The sequence below is a fragment of the Mirounga angustirostris genome, unplaced genomic scaffold, assembly GCF_029215605.1.
Source record: "Mirounga angustirostris isolate CCGP_5_RB_7025 unplaced genomic scaffold, mMirAng1.0.hap1 SCAF_8, whole genome shotgun sequence".
NCBI lineage: Eukaryota > Metazoa > Chordata > Mammalia > Carnivora > Phocidae > Mirounga > Mirounga angustirostris.
In genome coordinates this window covers 85,730,003-85,748,689 of record NW_026991716.1, presented here as the reverse complement: position 1 = coordinate 85,748,689, position 18,687 = coordinate 85,730,003, and the positions used below count along the sequence as shown (strand labels likewise).

The following is an 18,687-nucleotide window of genomic DNA, read 5'->3' as shown; positions in this document are numbered from 1 at the left end:
TGCCCTTTTAGACACTGAAAAATAACTATCACTGAAAGGTGGGAGCAGCATTCAGTTTTCCGCTTGTCAATAATACCAATTTCTCGCAGGTTAGCTACTGATCCTGCCTCTATCCAGGATTTCCACGGCAGATACATTAACTAGATAGCAAAAGGATGCATTATCGCAGAATGCAAGAGACCTCACTGGGATCATAAGGCAAGAAAGAGGGAATGTAAATGAAGGAAACCTGCGACACTTTAATTCAGGACTCTGAGCTGATATGTCCACTGTTGCCACTTTTTCTAGGACAGCTTCCTTCTATCCCATTAGGAGAACTATGAATAGTACATACAGTATTTTAAAATGTAATCTGGCTAGGGGCGCGTGGGTGGCTCAGTTGTTAGGCGTCTGCCTTCAGCTCAGGTCACGATCCCAGGGTCCTGGGATGGAGCCCCACATCGGGCTCCCTGCTCAGCGGGAAGCCTGCTTCTCCCTCTCCCACTCCCCCTGCTTGTGTTCCCTCTCTGTCTCTCTGTCAAAAAATAAAAAAAAAAATGTAATCTGGCTATTCTACATTTCTAAAACTTTTGATCTACTGTGGCATTAGCAGAGTAAAAGTGGTATTCTCCCATGACTGAAATAAAACAGCCACTTTTTAAATGATGTATTAAATCATATACTACATATATTTTAAGGCATCTGATACTATAGAACTTAGGAATGATTTTGCTCTTAAGACTTTCAGTGTACAGTTTGGTGCAACTTCAGATACCTTTTTTTTTTTTTTTAAGATTTATTTATTTATTTATTTGAGAGAGCGAATGAGAGAGAGAGAGAGCTTGAGACGGGGAAGGGTCAGAGGGAGAAGCAGACTCCCTGCCGAGCAGGGAGCCCGATGCGGGACTCGATCCTGGGACTCCAGGATCATGACCTGAGCCGAAGGCAGTTGCTTAACCAACTGAGCCACCCAGGCGCCCCTTCATTACATTTGTTAAATTTTTATTTCAGAATAACTGACAATGAAGCTTGTCTTTATAAATTTGAATATAGAAAACAAATTATTCTTTTTCTTTTTTTTAAAGATTCACCTATTTATTTATTCATGAGAGACAGAGAGAAAGAGAGGCAGAGGGAGAAGCAGGCTCCCAAGGAGCAGCGAACCCGATGTGGGACTCGATCCCAGGACCCTGGGATCATGACCTGAGCCGAAGGCAGACGCTTAACCATCTGAGCCACCCAGGCGCCCGAAAACAAATTATTCTAACATATGAACCCTTTGCTTCTTCAAAAATATACAAGTGCAGTTATATTTGGGTAAACAGAATACATTGTCATAAGTTTTCTTTAAAAAAGTACCAGGAATCCAAGGTATTATAATTGTAAAATCTGGTTAAATTTCCTCCAAGTTGGAGATACTAAGTCCCTATCCCATACTTAAAAGTCATGTTAATGTGTACCTTGGGTTTTTCATTTTTATTAATCCTCATCAGCTGTGTCTGTTTAGCCAATCCACCATCTGCTGGGTTTTTAATTTCAGTTATTGTATCTCTATTTGATACTTTTTTGTAGTTTTCATCACTTTAATAATTTTTGTCATTTAAGTCATTGAATATATAAATCAGTTATTTTATTTTATTTTTTAAAGATTTTATTTATTTGATAGAGAGAGACACAGTGAGAGAAGGAACACAAGCAGGGGGAGTGAGAGGGAGAAGCAGGCTTCCCGCCGAGCAGGGAGCCTGATGCGGGGCTCGATCCCAGGACCCTGGGATCATGACCTGAGCCGAAGGCAGACACTAACGACTGAGCCACCCAGGCGCCCCATAAATCAGTTATTTTAAAGTCTGTCTGAAAATTCCAACATGTAGATTATCTGTAGATTTGTTTCTATTATTTTTTTCTTCCTTTTCTTTTTTTTCCTTCTTTTTCAATCATGAGGTCTTATTTACTGCTATTTCTAATAAATTTTATAGAATTTATTAGAATACAATGAACATTGAATATGACGAACTGTAGGGGATGTTTGTGGTTCTGGCTCAGGGGTCTGTAAACTGTGCCCCATGGGCCAAATCTTACTTGCCATCTAGTTTTGCCTGGCCTTTGAGCTAAGAAGGTTTGCCATATTTTTAAATGGTTGAAAAATAATTAAAAGAAGAGTATGTGGCAACACATGAAATATAAAATTCAAACCTAAGTCGCCGTAGTTTGGTTGGGACCCAGCCACATTCATTTATGTACTTTGCCGTAGTTAGGCTGGGACCCAGCCACACTCATTCGTGTATGTACTGTGGTTGCTTTGTGCTACAGTAGCAGGCAGAGTGGGGCAGTTGCAACAGAGACCTTATGGCCCACAAACCTAAAATATTTATTGTTGCCAACCCCTTACTCTAGATAATGACATCTTTCTCCAAGAGAGGATTTACTGCTGGTAGGCCATTACGTTATCAGGAAGATCACCTTAATTCATTCAGGGATTTAGTTGATTCAAAGCCGGTCTTAACATTTTATGAGGGTCGGTCAATTTCTGGCTCACCTTTACTCCTAGGGTATAGTTTCCCAGGGGTTCCAACTAAACGTCCGGTGTATTTACCCAGGTTCTCATTCCTTGATGGGCCCCCAGTACTTCAACCACAACTCCCCTTCTCTCTGAGACTGTGGCTCTTCAAATCCCACCTTAGTATGTTCATACTAGTAACCTTTGTTTATATAGATACATAAAGATCAATTTAAAGGCATGAAGGAATTACTAAAGCAGCAAGGACCTGAAGAGCTATGGTCCAGAGAGCAGGAAAGCTGTAAAGGATGACCCAACACTGAGGAGCGTGCATGCATGCATGAGTGCGTGTGTGTTTACTTTCCAGCTTTTCTAGTTCTTATAGGGAGTTTGCTCTGCTAGAAACTAGACGGACATTATCAGAAATAGAGGTTCAAGGTGGTGACATCACTTCCCTACTCCAGATTCTCCAGTGGCTTTATAATACCATTTAGGACAAACCAAGTCCTGATAGTTACTTCCTAGGCCTTACACAATCTGAATGACTACTGAAATGAGATGAAACACATTTAGGCCTGAAGAGGCACAGAGGGAAGAAAGCACAGAGTTGTACCACTAGGGCACTAAGGCATATACTCATGCCAATGAGAGTTGTTTACATTTAAACTTTTTTTCCCTATTTTCTTTATTTTTAATTGAGATAATTACAGAAAATGTATGTTTTCAAGTGTTCAGTTTTGATAAATGTATTACCTATGTACCAACACCTTGTTCAAGATCTAAAGCATTTCCATCACCCTAGAAATTTCCCTCCTTGCTTATTCCAGTTAATCTTCTCTCTGCAGAAGCAATCACTTTGATATTTGTATCTTTATAGATCATATTAATTTTTTAGGTTGCAAATCATATCACTACCATGCTGGTTACAACACGGTCATAAGTCTTTGGATGGTGTTAATGTATTTTCATCATTCATATTTCACCTACTTTTCTGGATCTCAGATTCTTGGTGTTTTAAGACAAAGTCTGCTTTTTTTTTTTTTTTTAAGATTTTATTTATTTGACAGAGAGAAAGACAGCACAAGTAGGCAGAGCTGCAGGCAGAGGGAGAGGGAGAAGCAGGCTCCCCGCTGAGCAGGGAGCCAGACGTGGGGCTCGATCCCAGGACCCTGGGATGACGACCTGAGCCGAAGGCAGATGCTTAACCGACTGAGCCACCCAGGCGCCCCCAAAATCTGCTTTTTAAAATTTAACTTTTATAAACCTCTGCTAGAAATCAAACCTCTTCAAAGAAGAAGCGCATCTTTTTTATTCTCTTTTTAGCATTTGGAATATGTAGCATAGGATCTAAGCCAAATAAAAGTGTTCAAGAAATGCTTACTAGCTGTTTTTATTTTATTCAATATTCGCTAAATATTCATTATGGATGAAAGGTATATCAATCAGAAATATCTGTACTGCATATCATTACAGGAAAATATATTTTATGAATTTTCTAAAATGGGAAAATTTACAAATGTATTTTAATCATTAAAAAAAAATAACTTGTCTAGCTCATAGCCTCTTTAATGAATAGAAGCTAGGCTAACACAAATGGTTATATGTTATGATTGGGTAATACAAGTAACCTGGGCTTGGGAATACTATTGTACTATACTAAACTATTTAAAAATTAATTTCTAGAATCCCAACCCTTATATTTCCATGGCAAGTCACATACATTATTTCAATCCTCCATAGCCTTTGGGAATAGGCAAGGGTGCGTAGTATTCTCAACTTGCAGTTAAGGAAAAGATCCAACAAATAATCGAATTACACAAAATCCCCTTTCCATTAACCAGTGATGCCAGGGCTAGATTATTACTCTTTTGTTCATTTCACTATCCTAGGCTGCCACGTACACAAGGGACGTGCCAACTTGTATTCCAGAATTCAATTTCCGTGTTTCTTCTCTGAAAATTCATAGGTTACCCATTCCTTCCATCCTCCAGCATAGTGTTGAGCACTGAAAACATATAGCAAAGTTAGTGCTGTAAACATTTCCTCCTGCTTTATAACACAAGGTTGATAGGAACTTTAGAGATTAGAAGTGCAATGACTACTCTAGACTTTAAACCTACTTAAAAGACTGTTACTTTTGAGTAGGATGAAAATATAGTCTCTTAGTCTCTAACCTGCTATTACTAACACAGTAATTACAAATTTTTCAATCAACCAGTAAACATATAATACATATGAAACATTGCTATACACATTCTTGAATACATTTTTATAATTCATCTATGCACCTGTTAAAGCCCAGAGATATGGCCGTGTCCAAAGCCTTCTTGCTTCTCACTCCGGCTAAACAAGAAAACACTAGACTGTCAGATTTGGATGGTTTTACTTCATTGTACTTCTCTTTGAAGTCTTTTGGGTTCATCTGTAGAGCTTCACCTACCTCATCCACTGAAAGAAAATGTTAAGAATTTTAATTAAATTTTAGATACAGTAAATTACTGAATATATACTTTTGTGATGAAGCAATTCAAGTCACATGTCACTTACATGGTATATTGACAGACCCAGGAATTTTTCCGTACTCGACAATTTCCCATGTCTCTCTAACATCAATTAACATAATTTTTTTGGAATTCAAGAGGTTCTTAAGTTCCTTATAAGTGACATCTTTAAAAATAGCAGTACAAAAATTATGGCAGCTTCCTTTTATTGACTTCAAACCTGGAAAGAATAAAATAATTTAGGCACCTTCAAAGTAACATTGCTATTAACATCTGGAAAGCAGGTCAAAGGAATTTCCCCCTGGTTCCAGCCAGCTAGCTATAGTTGATCTTTTGACTTCACTGACCTGTGTATGTATTTTGTACACAGCCTGACAGAGCCACGGGGTGTACCCCTCCCCTCTTGCCCTGCATGCTTAAGGGCTGGCCTTGTGCCAGCTCCATATTCTACTCTCTCCAAGCCCTTAATTGGATGGACCTTGTAAATACACATTCAGCATTTGGTAACTGAATTCTGCAAATAATTTGTAAGTCTAACCATAATCCAAGTTACAATGTTAAGAAAGTTTTAATTTCCGGGGAGCCTGGGTGGCTCAGTCGTTAAGCGTCTGCCTTCGGCTTAGGTCATGATCCCAGAGTCCTGGGATCAAGCCCCGCATCGGGCTCCCTGCTGCGCGGGAAGCCTGCTTCTCCCTCTCCCACTCCCCCTGCTTGTGTTCCCTCTCTCGCTGTGTCTCTATCAAATAAATAAAATCTTAAAAAAAAAAAGAATTTTAATTTCCCCTTGCAAGCAAAGATAATAAGCCATATGTTAGATGTGGGAAACTTACATGTGAAACTACACTTGTAAGTACTTAAAGGCACTATTTCTATCTGTTAAATAATTGGTGAGGCGCCTGGCTGGCTCCATCAGAAGAGCATGGGGCTCTCGATCTTGGGGTTGTGAGTTCAGGCCCTATGTTGGGTGTAGAGATTACTTAAATAAAAGCTTAAATAATTGGTAACATAATACAGTACTGGGTAAGAACCTGTAAAATAGATTCATGGGTCCACACTGATATAAGGATATAATTGAATAAGTGGGGAGAAGGGATTATTTCAATTGATAAATGTAGAATGAATGATGAAAAGAGAAAATCACCATTAGGTTAACATCAAGTAATAATTATTTCAGCAAGAGCCATTGACAGATGCTAGAGTTAGTGGGTGAAATTTTTTTTTTTTTTTTAAAGATTTTATTTATTTGACAGAGCGGCAGTGAGAGAGGGAACACAAGCAGGGGAGTGGGAGAAGCAGGCTTCCCGTGGAGCAGGGAGCCTGATGTGGGGCTCGATCCCAGGACCCTGGGACCATGACCTGAGCCGAAGGCAGACGCTTAACGACTGAGCCACCCAGGCGCCCCAGTGGGTGAAATTTTGATGAGAAATAGGATAGTATCTCCCCAGGAGATACTTACTCCCCAGGAGATGCTTACTAAATAAGAAAAGGAAACACCTGAAACATACCACTTTAGCCAATTATTCAAAGATCACTTCCCTAAAAAAAAAAGATCACCTAGTAATGAGAAATGTCGACAACATGTACTCTCTGATATGATGCTCAAAGAAGAGCACATCACTTCCTTAGTATTTTTGCCAAAATGCATACCCTAAATCAAATCAGAGGAAAATCTCAAACTCAATCTACAAAATAATCAGTACTCTTAAAAAAGTGTCAACGTTATGAAAGAGACTGTGGAACTGTCACAGATTGAAGCAGACTGAGGAGCCATGACAATGTAATAACAACATAGAATCCTGGATTGGCTCTGGGACTATAAAGACCGCAGTAGGAAAACTGGTGAAATTCAAATAAGGCCTGTGGATTAGTTAACAGTATTATGTCGGTATTACTTTCCTGATTTCAATAATTGTACCATGTGAGATGCTTACATTAGGGGAAGTTGAGTAAGAATAAAGGGAACTCCATTTTACTTCTGCAACTTTTCTACAGGTCCAAATTGTTTTTTAAGCATGAAAGAAAACCCAAAAGATTTTTTAAATAAAATAAAAATTTTAAAAATTTAATAATCATATTTCACAACAAAATGACCACTATAAGGTAAATAATGCTTCAAATGTTTAAAATATTAAATATCTTATAAAGTAAAATTGGTTTAAACAGTATAAACTAGCATAGGAAAATGTTTAAAGATCTAAGTCCAGAAACACACACGCAATATACCATCTATGAGAATTCAGTATTTGGTAACAGTTATATTTCAGACTAATGGGGAAATTTTGTTCAACGAATATGTAGGGCAACTAGCTAGCCATCAGGAAGAAACTTTAAGCAGGCTATTGTCTCGTTCCTTACATGTAAATAAATTTAAATTTCAGTCTAAAAACTAGTATCTTAGAAGTACCAATAGAAAACATGAGCAGATAATTTAAACCTTGGGATAAGAAGACCATTCTAAACATGGCAAAATCAGAAGTCATAAAGTTTTGACCTCATAAAAATGCTAAATTTATATATGGGAAAAGAACAATGAATAATTAGAAGATAAGTGGCAGGCAGGAACAAAATATTTGTAACATAGAAAAGACAAAACATTAATAGAGCTCATACAAATAGGATAAGGACAAAATTACCAAAGAAAAATGGTCAAAACACGAACAGGGAATTGACCTGAAAAATACCAATGGTCAATAAAATGTAAAAAGATGCCCTATCTCACTACTTATTAAGGAAATGCAAGATATAAACAAAATTTTTCAAATTTTGTCAGATTTGTAAAAATTAAAAGGATTGATAACATCAAATATTGGTGAGGGTATGAGGAAATGGGTACTCTTACATTGTTGGGAGTGTGTAACATTAAAATCTTTTGAAAGGAAAATTTAGCAGGAATGACACTTTATGTAGGCATATCTTTTTTACCTCACAATTTTACTTTTAGGAACCTATCTTAGTACAGGAGTATTAGCATGAATACATACAAATGTATATATGTATAAATATATTCATTGGCAGCATTCTCTGTAATACTGAAAAGTGGCAAGAAGCTGGAAGTCTATCCATAAGGGAATGGTTATAAGTGGTACATTTATACAATGGCATATTAGTGTAAGTTCTCCAAAATATAGTACTAAATTTAAAAAACTAGTTGGAGAGCACAAGGTATAAACTAGGGGTTCCCAGACTTTCTTGGTTCATCCTTTCATGTCTTAGTAAATTTTCTGCAGTGCGCATAGGCCAAAAGAAATGCTTCACGGTCCTATCTATTAAGTAGTTAAGCAAAGCCAAAAGTGAGTTGTGAAAAACCAGCTTTTCTTGTAAAAACCAAACACTGTTCTATTTTTATTTGTCTTTCTCACTGATAGCAAAAGATGGAAAAATGGATAAATACAATAGTTAAAAAAATACAGATTTCCCTGCAATTCTACTCCAAGGTATGTACCCCAAAAATTTGAAAACAGGGTCTCAAATTCAGACACCAATGCTCATAGAAGCATTATTCACAATTACTCACGATAGCCAAAAGGTGGAAACAACCCAAGTGTTCATTCAACAGAGGAGTGGATAAACAAAATGTGGCTTATACATACAATGGAATATTATTCCGCCATAAAAAGTAATGAAGTTCTAACACATACTACAGCATGAAATTACAACATTGAAAAAACGCTCAGTGAAGTAAGCCAGACACAAAATGACAAGTATTTTATGATTCCACTTATATGAAATATATAGAATAGGTAAGTTCATAGGAAGTAGGTTAGAGGTTACCAGAAGTTGGAGGGAGGGCTGTTATTGCTCAATGGGTTTGAGTTTCTGTTTGGGGTGATGAAAATTTTTGGAAATACAGTGGTAATGACCCCACAATGTTGTGAATATAATTAATGCCACCGAACTGTACATTCAAAAATGGCTAAAATGGCAAATTTTATGTTACATATATTTTATCACAGTAAATACATTAAAAAAAATAAAAATACAGATTTTCCCATCCTCTTCAGATTTTGAAAAATTGGCCCATGTTATCTACAAGATTCGATCTTAAAATGCCTGGGATAAAATTTCTCACTCAACTTGCTGTTTTCTGAATTCCCAGAAGACAAAAAGTCAGCAGGCTGAGTTCACACTTGGTACTATCCCTCATTGTTAGGAACTGGAAAACTATGGTAATTTAAAAAATTGTTAAACTCGGGCTCCTGGGTGGCTCAGTTGGTTAAGCGACTGCCTTTGGCTCAGGTCATGATCCTGGAGTCCCGGGATCGAGTCCCGCATCGGGCTCCCTGCTCCTTGGGAGCCTGCTTCTCCCTCTGACCCTCCCCCCTCTCATGTGCTCTCTGTCTCTCTCATTCTCTCTGTCTCAAATAAATAAATAAAATCTTTAAAAAAAAAAAAAATTGTTAAACTCAAGACAGTGGTGGTACTTCACCACTGGGAAACAAAAATCATCTCGGCATGTAACCTGTGTAACTGAATCAAAGAAAGTTATGTTTTTCTTATATATTAGAGTCAAACTGACATTTAACTTTCTCTATACTCCTGTTCGGGGTTGTGGGGTGGGGGGGAGATGGAGAATAGGTGTATAACCAGTGAGGACTAGATTTCCTAGCTTTCCACTCTGAGCTAAAGCACAACTACTCCCTTAATGAGTCTCAACTGCCCCAAGCCTCTCATGGTATGAGGTCCAGTCCACACTAATTCTTTAGTTAAAGCTATAGTGTATTTTTTTGTACAGCAAGGCCTCTACTTGTAAATCAACCATTTCATCTATTGCTTGATCAAAGAAACAACAATCAGTTCCTACACTGAAGGAAAACTGGCTGTTGGGGATTTACTGAGATGATGTGGGGTTCTCTTGAGGGATTCTCAAGAGTAACACAGGTATATGTGATTTTCACATTTTTGAGCCTCATTTTTGAATAAACTCCAATTTTGCTGTTTCCACACTGGTAAATCTAGCCTCACCTGTGTATTACCTACAGCCTACATAATAAGATACAGTCCGAACTTCTTAGTATGCTCTATCACGTCCTTCAATCTACTTTACCAGCATAATTTACCAGACCTCCTCATCCCCACTCCTCCTCTCCCTCAATAACCCTACCCTCCAGCTACATTAAAAGTATACAAGTGCTCTGACTACATTTTTACAGTGGAAAGAGCAGGGATTTTAGAGTCAGATAAACCAGGTTCAAATCCTGGCTTGTTTGTCCACTTAGCTCTGTAATCCTGGGCAGATTACTTAAACTCCCTGGGACTTAGTTTCTTATTTATAAAACAGGAATAATATTTTAACCTTTCTGAGTTGCTGTGAGGTTTAAGTAATGTATTTGGTGCAATCTTTAAATATATATTTTTGCCTTCCTTCATGATTTATGCACACTGAAGGGAAAACCTTCCTTCCTCATCTCTATCTGGCACACTCCCTTGAAGACTCTGTTAAATGCCACTTGTCACTAACCCAACAGTTCTACTTCTAAGTATCTATTCTAGTGAACTTGTACATATAAACAAAGAGGTATGTACAATGGTAATTATTGAAGAAATTTTTATAACAGCAGAAAAAAGGAAACCAAAATGTCCATCTATAGGGGACTGGTTAAATAAACTGTGGTAATCCATACTATGGAATATATGCAGTGGTTAAAAGAGTTCTATGTACTGCCATGGAGAGCTTCTGAATACCTAAGTGAGGAAAAAATGCAGAAAAGTATGCACAATAGATCACATTATATATATGATCTACATATGATATGCAAAAACATAATGAGTGGAAGATCTAAATAAACATTTTTCCAAAGAAGACATCAAGATGGCCAACAGACACATGAAGAGATGTTCAACATCATTAATCATCAGGGAAATGCAGATTGAAACCAGAAAGAGATATCGCCTCACTCCTGTTAGAATGGCCATTATCAAAAAGATAAGAAATAACAAGTGTTGGTGAGGATGTAAGAAAAGGGAACCCTAATGCACTGTTGGCGGGTAAACTGGTGCAGCCACTGTGGAAAACAATATAGAGATTCCTCAAAAAAATTAAAAATAGAACTACCATATGATCCAGCAATTCCATTTCTGGTATTTATGTGAAGAAAATGAAGATGCTACCTTGAAAAGATACACATGCCCTCATGTTCACTGCAGCATTATTTATAACAAGCAAGATATGGAAACAACCTAAGTGTCCATTGATGGATAAATGGATAAAGAAATTGTGGTACATACACACACACACGAATTTTCAGCCATAAAAAAGAATGAACTCTTGTCATTTGAGACATGGACCTCAAGGGCATTACACTAAGACAGAGAAAGACAAATACCGTGTGATCATGTGGAACCAAAAACAAACAAACAAATAAACAAACCCTCAAACCCAAGTTCACAGATAGAGAACAGATTGGTGGTTGCCAGAGGCAGAGAGTGGCAGGGCAGGAGAAATGGATAAAGGTAAAAAAAGGTAAAAATTAAAAAAAATTTTTTTAATTAAAAAAATAAGAATTCTCATTTTCATAGGGAAAGGGGAGAGGGAATGTAGGCATCTCAGGGGAGAGTAAATGATTTTTAGGAAAGATGAACGGGCTCTTAGAAGAATAGATGGGAGGTATGACAGTTTGTGATAAAGTTGGGGTGTGGTGTTGAGTTCCAGTCTCCTTTCCTGTGATGAGTCAATTGCCCCTGGTTGATGAAACTCCCAGGAGGGGACTTATGAAACTGAGTTCCTTTTGGAGGATCTGTCTTTAGGTAGGTAAGAGGAGTTCAGTGAAAGCCTCTCTCTGCATTTGCTGTTTTTCAAATGCCTACAGCTCAAAAAAAAATCAACCTACCAACCCAAATTTCAGTGTGAGATAAATATGATGACCTAAAAATATTTAAAATCACATCATATTAGACAATGCAAATTGAAGATCTAGTATAATTCAGAATGGTCTGATTCACTGTATACATGTTTAGAGGTTTGTTTTTCTATTACAATTGTCAGGTCTTTTTAGTAAGGAGAAACCTATAGGAATAAGCATTTTTTTTTTTTTTTTTCAAACAGAAAGCTTAAGAAATTTAGGATTACTTCTAGGGGCGCCTGGGTGGCTCAGATGGTTAGGCATCTGCCTTCAGCTCAGGTCTTAATCCCAGGGTCCTGGGATTGAGTCCCATGTCAGGCTCCTAGCTCAGCGGGGAGTCTGCTTCTCCCTCTGCCTCTCTCACCTGTTCATGCTGTCTGTCTCTCTCAAGTGAATAAATAAAATCTTTAAAAAAAAGAAAGAAATTTAGGGTTACTTTTATATATCTCAAAGTTCTAGATTCAATTATTGTTTGAAAAAATTTTTTGAAGTTTTTATTTATGTAATATCTACACCCAACATGGGGCTTAAACCCATGACCCCAAGATCAAGAGTTGCATGCATGTTCTTCCAAGTGAGCCAGCCTGGCACTCCTATCTTTGAATTATTTAATTTCGATTAGCCTAATGCGATTTAATTAATTGTATGTTTAAAGAAACTATATATAGAAATCATATACATGATTTGGGTTCTAAATTTATTTTTTCATAAATTTAGCTTCTTTTCTATATTATAATATAGCATAGTTTTGTACTATGTTGTACTTTAAAAAACTAAGCTAAATTTCACTTAGAGGGGCGCCTTGGTGGCTCACTTGGTTAAGCGTCTGCCTTCAGCTCAGGTCTTAATCCCAGGGTCCTGGGACTGAGTCCCATGTCGGGCTCCTAGCTCAGTGGGGAGTCTGCTTCTCCCTCCGCCTCTCTCCCCTGTTCATTCTCTCTGTCTGTCTCTCTCAAATGAATAAAATCTTTAAAAAAAAAAAATTTAGGATTACTTTTATTTATCAAAAAGTTCTAGATTCAATTATTGTTTGAAAAAATTTTTTAAAGTTTATTTATTTATGTACTATCTACACCCAACATGGGGCTTAAACCCATGACCCCAAGATCAAGAGTTGCATGCATGTTCTTCCAACTGAGCCAGCCTGGCACTCCTATCTTTGAATTATTTAATTTCGATTAGCCTAATGCGATTTAATTAATTGTATGTTTGAAGAAACTATATATAGAAATCATATGCATGATTTGGGTTCTAAATTTATTTTTTCATAAATTTAGCTTATTTTCTTCTATTATAATATAGCATAGTTTTGTACTATGTTGTACTTTAAAAAACTAAGCTAAATTTCACTTAGAGGGGCGCCTTGGTGGCTCAGTTGGTTAAGCATCTGCCTTCAGCTCAGGTCATGATCTCAGGGTCCTGGGATCCAGCTCCGCATCAGGCTCCCTGTTCAATGGGGAGCTTGCTTCTCCCTCTCCATCTGTCCCACCCTCTGCTTGTGCTCTCTCTCTCTCAAATAAATAAAAATCTTTTAAAAAAAACTTTCACTTAGAAATAGTCTACCAATGGGCGCCTGGGTGGCTGAGTTGGTTAAGCGACTGCCTTCGGCTCAGGTCATGATCCTGGAGTCCCGGGATCGAGCCCCACATCGGGCTCCCTGCTCAGCAGGGAGTCTGCTTCTCCCTCTAACCCTCCTCCCTCTCATGCTCTCTGTCTCTCATTCTCTCTCTCGCAAATAAATAAAATCTGAGCAAAGAAAAAAAAAAAAAAAAAGAAATAGTCTACCATTACTTCCTACCAATTCAGTTTGGTATTCTTTTTATAATTTCAAATAAATAAAGTTTTGATGTGAAAAATGTAACTATTTGAAACATAAAAGTTTTTGCTTAATAATAATAACAATCAACATAATAACAAATCACTCTTGCCACAGCTATAAAATAAATTCTCTGGTTTATCTATACTCTTCTTTTGGATGTTGACACCTTAGAAACCCCACATCAATATCTGTTGAATACTGAAAATTATTTCTAGAGACCATGTAATGGTCAATATAAACAACACACAACCAAGAAAAAATATATTAGAAATAATGATTGTTACTCCAGAGAGAAAATATTAGGAAGAACATTTGGTGTGCTTCCTTCTCAAACGGGTACTTGGATTTAGTGTGAACATTTTATGACTTCTAATGTAATCACTTTAATAAATATTTTGACTTTTTGAGAACCACTCACAGCAAAATTTGAAAAGCAAGTGAACAACCATCCCAGTGAATAAAAGGTTAAAATGGAAATTTTAGATAAGGCAATGCATTTATTGCGTGAAGTGGTGAGTTTAGTATGAAAGGGGAATACCCTATACTAGCTTTCAGCTTCTCAAAGCTACTTGTCTTCTCAACCTCCATTACTACTTGATCACAGTACTTTCCCTTAAATAGCCCAGCGAGTCCCCAGGTCCTCTGAGCTGTCACCTTCCCCAACCTCCCTCCTTATTTAAAGCATCTTCTGTTGCTGGCAGCTGATTCATATTGACAAAGCACCTCCGTGTTTTCTGCTGTTCTTTGTAGGACTAGGATCAAGTAAAGGCCTTTACACAACCTGGCTGTTACCCAGAAAGCCACTTAGAATCTTAGAGAGGTCAGAACTCGGGAAAGAAAGGACAGGATGCGGTAGATGAAAGTTCACTCACTTTGTGCCACCACCAAGGTGTGTGAGTACAGCCCTCAGCTGCAGTGTACATGACTTAGTAGGTCGGGTTTGGGATCCCACTTCAAACCCGTGTAAGTCTAAACAGAAGCAAAGAGGAAGACAAGAACAACAATAAAGCTAGCAGAATAAGACTTGAGGGGATTCCTTCAGAGAATGAAAGTAGACAGCAAGTTTTTGTCCTCATGGAACTGTAGGAGACAAAGGACATTTTCAGTGTTATGGGGGGGTCACTGATTAAGTAACAAACACTCATGTTAGCAGCCTCAAGTCATGAAGAAGACAAGGATTGACAGTATTCTCTTTGGAAAGTCTTGGTTGAAAGATTAGAAACTCATCCTGGCAACTGGAAGCAACCTAAATGTTCATACAGGAAATGGTTAAATTAATTATGAAGCATACCATGCAGCATTTACAAGGAAGAGGCAGACATTTAGTGACTTGGAGAGATGTCCATATTGCTAAATGAAAAAGCTTCCCTTTGAGATCTATATACACATAAGATACAATACTTTCGTTTTATAAATGTCCAGAAAAACATCTAGAAGGAAATAGGAAACTATTCCTGGGGAGTGGGATTGCATGGACAAGAATTCTGGGGCATAGGGGCACCGGGGTGGCTCAATCTGTTAAGCGTCTGTCTTGGGCTCAGGTCATGATCCCAGGGTCCTGGGATGGAGTCCCACATCAGGCTCCCTGCTCAGCCGGGAGCCTGCTTCTCTCTCTTCCTCCGCTGCTCCCCCTGCTCGTGCTCTCATTTTCTCTCCCACTCTGTCAAGTAAATAAAATCTTAAAAAAAAAAAAAAAAAAAAAAAGGGCGCCTGGGTGGCTCAGTTGGTTAAGCGACTGCCTTCGGCTCAGGTCATGATCCTGGAGTCCCGGGATCGAGTCCCGCATCGGGCTCCCTGCTCGGCAGGGAGTCTGCTTCTCCCTCTGACCCTCCCCCCTCTCATGTGCTCTCTCTCATTCTCTCTCTCTCAAATAAATAAATAAAATCTTAAAAAAAAAAAAAGGAATTCTGGAGCATAAATTAAAAAACAGCAACACCTATATATATGTAGTATTTTTATGTATACATTTATGCATACTCATAAAAAAGTGTTTAGAAGGATGTGTACCAAACCACTTTTGGAGAGGAGGGTGGACTATGGGAGGGTGTATAGAGGGGATCATAAGCTGTTCTTTATCGTCAGTTTGAATATAATGGGAATACAATAATGTATCACTAGAATTTTTTTTTTAAGATTTTAAGTAATCTCTACACCCAACCTGGGGTTCCAGATTACAACTCTGAGATCAAGGGTTGCATGCTCAACCGAGCCAGCCAGGCCCCCCACTAGTAAACATTTTTTAAAATGAAAAGCACCTTTTCTCTAACACTTTCTCCAACTCGCGTAGAATAATTGCTTTTTCCATTGCAATCTCACGGGGCTGTGTGTGGTGACTGTTTACTTGTGTCTGTCTCTCCCCAAAATGGGGACGTGAACCGCGGAGGCTGTATGCCCAGCAAGAGGTCTGCATTTCTAGGTGCTCAATAAACAACAAACTTGCATAGAAAAAGCACATTTTAAACTACAGAGGATGTACCAAAAGTTCAAGTGGAGTAACTGGGAGGGAGAGTTGGGGACACCGTGTTAGGCCACAGTCTCTGCAGCTGCATCCACAAATGAAAATTCTGCTAAAGGAGAGGCAGCATGTAAAGCAAAAAGAAGGGACTGGAAGCCTGCTCTTGAGTAATCCCCCCAACGCCTCCACTAGCCGTTTCTCTGGCTTGTTTTGCCGTCCGTAAAATTAGCAGTGGTACTTTAATAGCTCGAACGTGTTATCATTCTAGGTGACTGTTGCCATCAAGCTCTGAGCGCGGCTCCCTAGTGGGTCACAGGTGTAACTCGCAAAGCTGGGCTCATCCTTAGTCTCTCTCGGGCAGACACTGGCCGTGTTGCTCGCTCCTCTGAGTCGCCAACTGACTTCACTGCCCAGTCAGGCACCAGTATCTTCATAAAAGCCTCCCCACGCGAGCTCCCTGGAGCAACGCTGGCCTCTCTCCCTGCGTCCCCCAAAAGCACCCCCAGACCCAAGTAGCCCGGAATCTGAAGGAAAGTAGGTGCTATCTTCCCAGGTGCCAAGAGTAATGAGTCTGATTTTTAACTGGAAGCCTCAAGAAGCGAGCACCCCCACCAATGCCATTCCTTCCCCGGGCCGGAGGTTAGGCACTCTCCCTTTCCCCAGGGACCGCCGAGCTCACCCCAGAGCGCAGCCTCCGCGGACCCCAGGATCGTCCGGCGCGCGCATCCGAACAGCCGCAGCGGCAGCGCCATCGCCGGGGTTGCGCCCACCGGGCCGCTGACTTCCTCCTCCGGCTCCTCCTCCTTGTTCTCCGCCGCCCAGCCACGCGCGCCGGGCTCTTGAGCGCCCCCGGGCCGGACGCCGGCCGGAAATGGGGAGTGCCGCAAGGAGGGATGGCTGAGGGAACAGTGCTCTACTCTTAACACTTTAAATTGGAAAGAAACTCGGGAGTTTTTAAATATTTTAAATATTTAAATATTTAAATAAAAATTTAAATATTTAAATAAAAATTTAAATATTTAAATTTCGACGCCTGGGTGGCTCAGGTCAGGGATCCCAGGCTCCTGGGATCGAGCCCCGCATCGGGCTCCCTGCTCAGCGGGAAGCCTGCTTCTCCCTCTGCCTCTCCCTGCCTGCCCCCCTGCTTGTGAGCGCTCGCTCTCTCTGTCAAGCAAACAAACAAACAAGTAAATAAATAAATAAATAAAATCTTGAACAAAGACACTGAGAGTTGAGCTTGCTTTTTCTTCTGGATTATTTTTTAAGGAGAGACAAAGCTTAAAAGTGGAAAGTAGAAAATATACCAAAGATGAAATTTAAAGATTTTTTTTTTTAAAGATTTTATTGATTTATTTTTGAGAGGGAGAAAATGACCGGGGGGCGGGGAGCGGGGGGTAGGGGCAGAGGCAGAAGCAGGCTCCCCATGGAACAGAGAGCCCCAGGCGCTGCTCCATCCCAGGACACTGGGATCACGACCTGAGCGGAAGGCAAACGCTTAACCGGCCTGAGCCACCCCGGTGCCGAAATTTAAATATTTAAAGTAAATAAATTTTTCCAACTTACTTTATAACAGGATTCTTGTAGATTAATTTAAAGCAAACTGCATAGACGCTTTTCTAAGAACTGCTCTTAACTCCAATAGCTGGTACAACTAATGTCAGTATTAAAATAATCTCATGCTGTCATCTTTCCCCCACAACTTTGCTATTTGACTATAACTGACCATAGCTTGTCATAGTTAGGCCCAACTATTTTATAAAATGTGTTAGTTTGCAACTGCTACTGTAACAAATTACCACAAATTTACTGGCTTCGAGCAATATAAATTTATTATGTACAGTTCTGCAGGCGTCAGCAAGCCTGTGTTCCTTCTGAAGGCTCGAGGGCAGAATTTCTTTTCTTGCCTTCTTCATCTACTAGAAGCTGCTGGCATTCCTTGCCCATCTTCAAAGCCAGCAGTTTAGCATCTTCAAATCTCTAACGCTGACTTCTGCTTCTGTTGTCACATCCCTTGCTCTTCCTCTGACCCTCTGCCTCCCTTTTATAAAGACCTTAGTGATAACTTGGGCTACTTGGATGATCCAGGATAATTTCCCTTGCTCAAGATCCTTAATTTAATCATATTTGCAAAGTCCTTTTGCCATGTAATTAATGTAACATGATCACAGGTTCCAGGAATTAGAACAACTTTGCGGGCGGGGAGTGTCATTCAGTTTACCACATAAAGTTTATTATTACTGTGGTTCATTTCCTTATTTTATTTTATTTATTTATTATTTTTAAAAGATTTTATTTATTTGTTTGACAGAGAGAGACACAGTGAGAGAGGGAACACAAAGCAGGGGGAGTAGCAGAGGAAGAAGCAGGCTTCCAACCGAGCAGGGAGCCCGGTGCAGGCTTGATCCCAGGACCCCGGGATCATGACCTGAGCCGAAGGCAGAACGCTTAACGACTAAGCCACCCAGGCGCCCCTCATTTCCTTATTTTAAATGTATTCTCAATTTGGTCCCCCAATATAATGAAAGCTATATTTAACTGCAAATTAATTTATAATGGAAAATTTTTAAATTAATTTCCAAATGATATTATTGAAGTGT

At 39.2% G+C, this 18,687-nt stretch overlaps 1 protein-coding gene across 1 annotated transcript; it reads right to left on the bottom strand.

Moving 5' to 3' along the window:
* Nucleotides 1–502: 502 nt before the first annotated feature.
* TSTD3 (thiosulfate sulfurtransferase like domain containing 3) lies at nucleotides 503–16,927 on the bottom strand. Its single transcript, XM_045870349.3, has 4 exons — nucleotides 16,770–16,927; nucleotides 5,024–5,197; nucleotides 4,765–4,924; nucleotides 503–4,481 (listed from the first exon to the last, which is right to left on the bottom strand). The coding sequence occupies exons 1-4, from the start codon at nucleotides 16,840–16,842 to the stop codon at nucleotides 4,409–4,411; spliced, it is 480 nt and encodes a 159-aa protein (XP_045726305.1). The 5' UTR covers nucleotides 16,843–16,927; the 3' UTR covers nucleotides 503–4,408.
* Nucleotides 16,928–18,687: the final 1,760 nt, after the last annotated feature.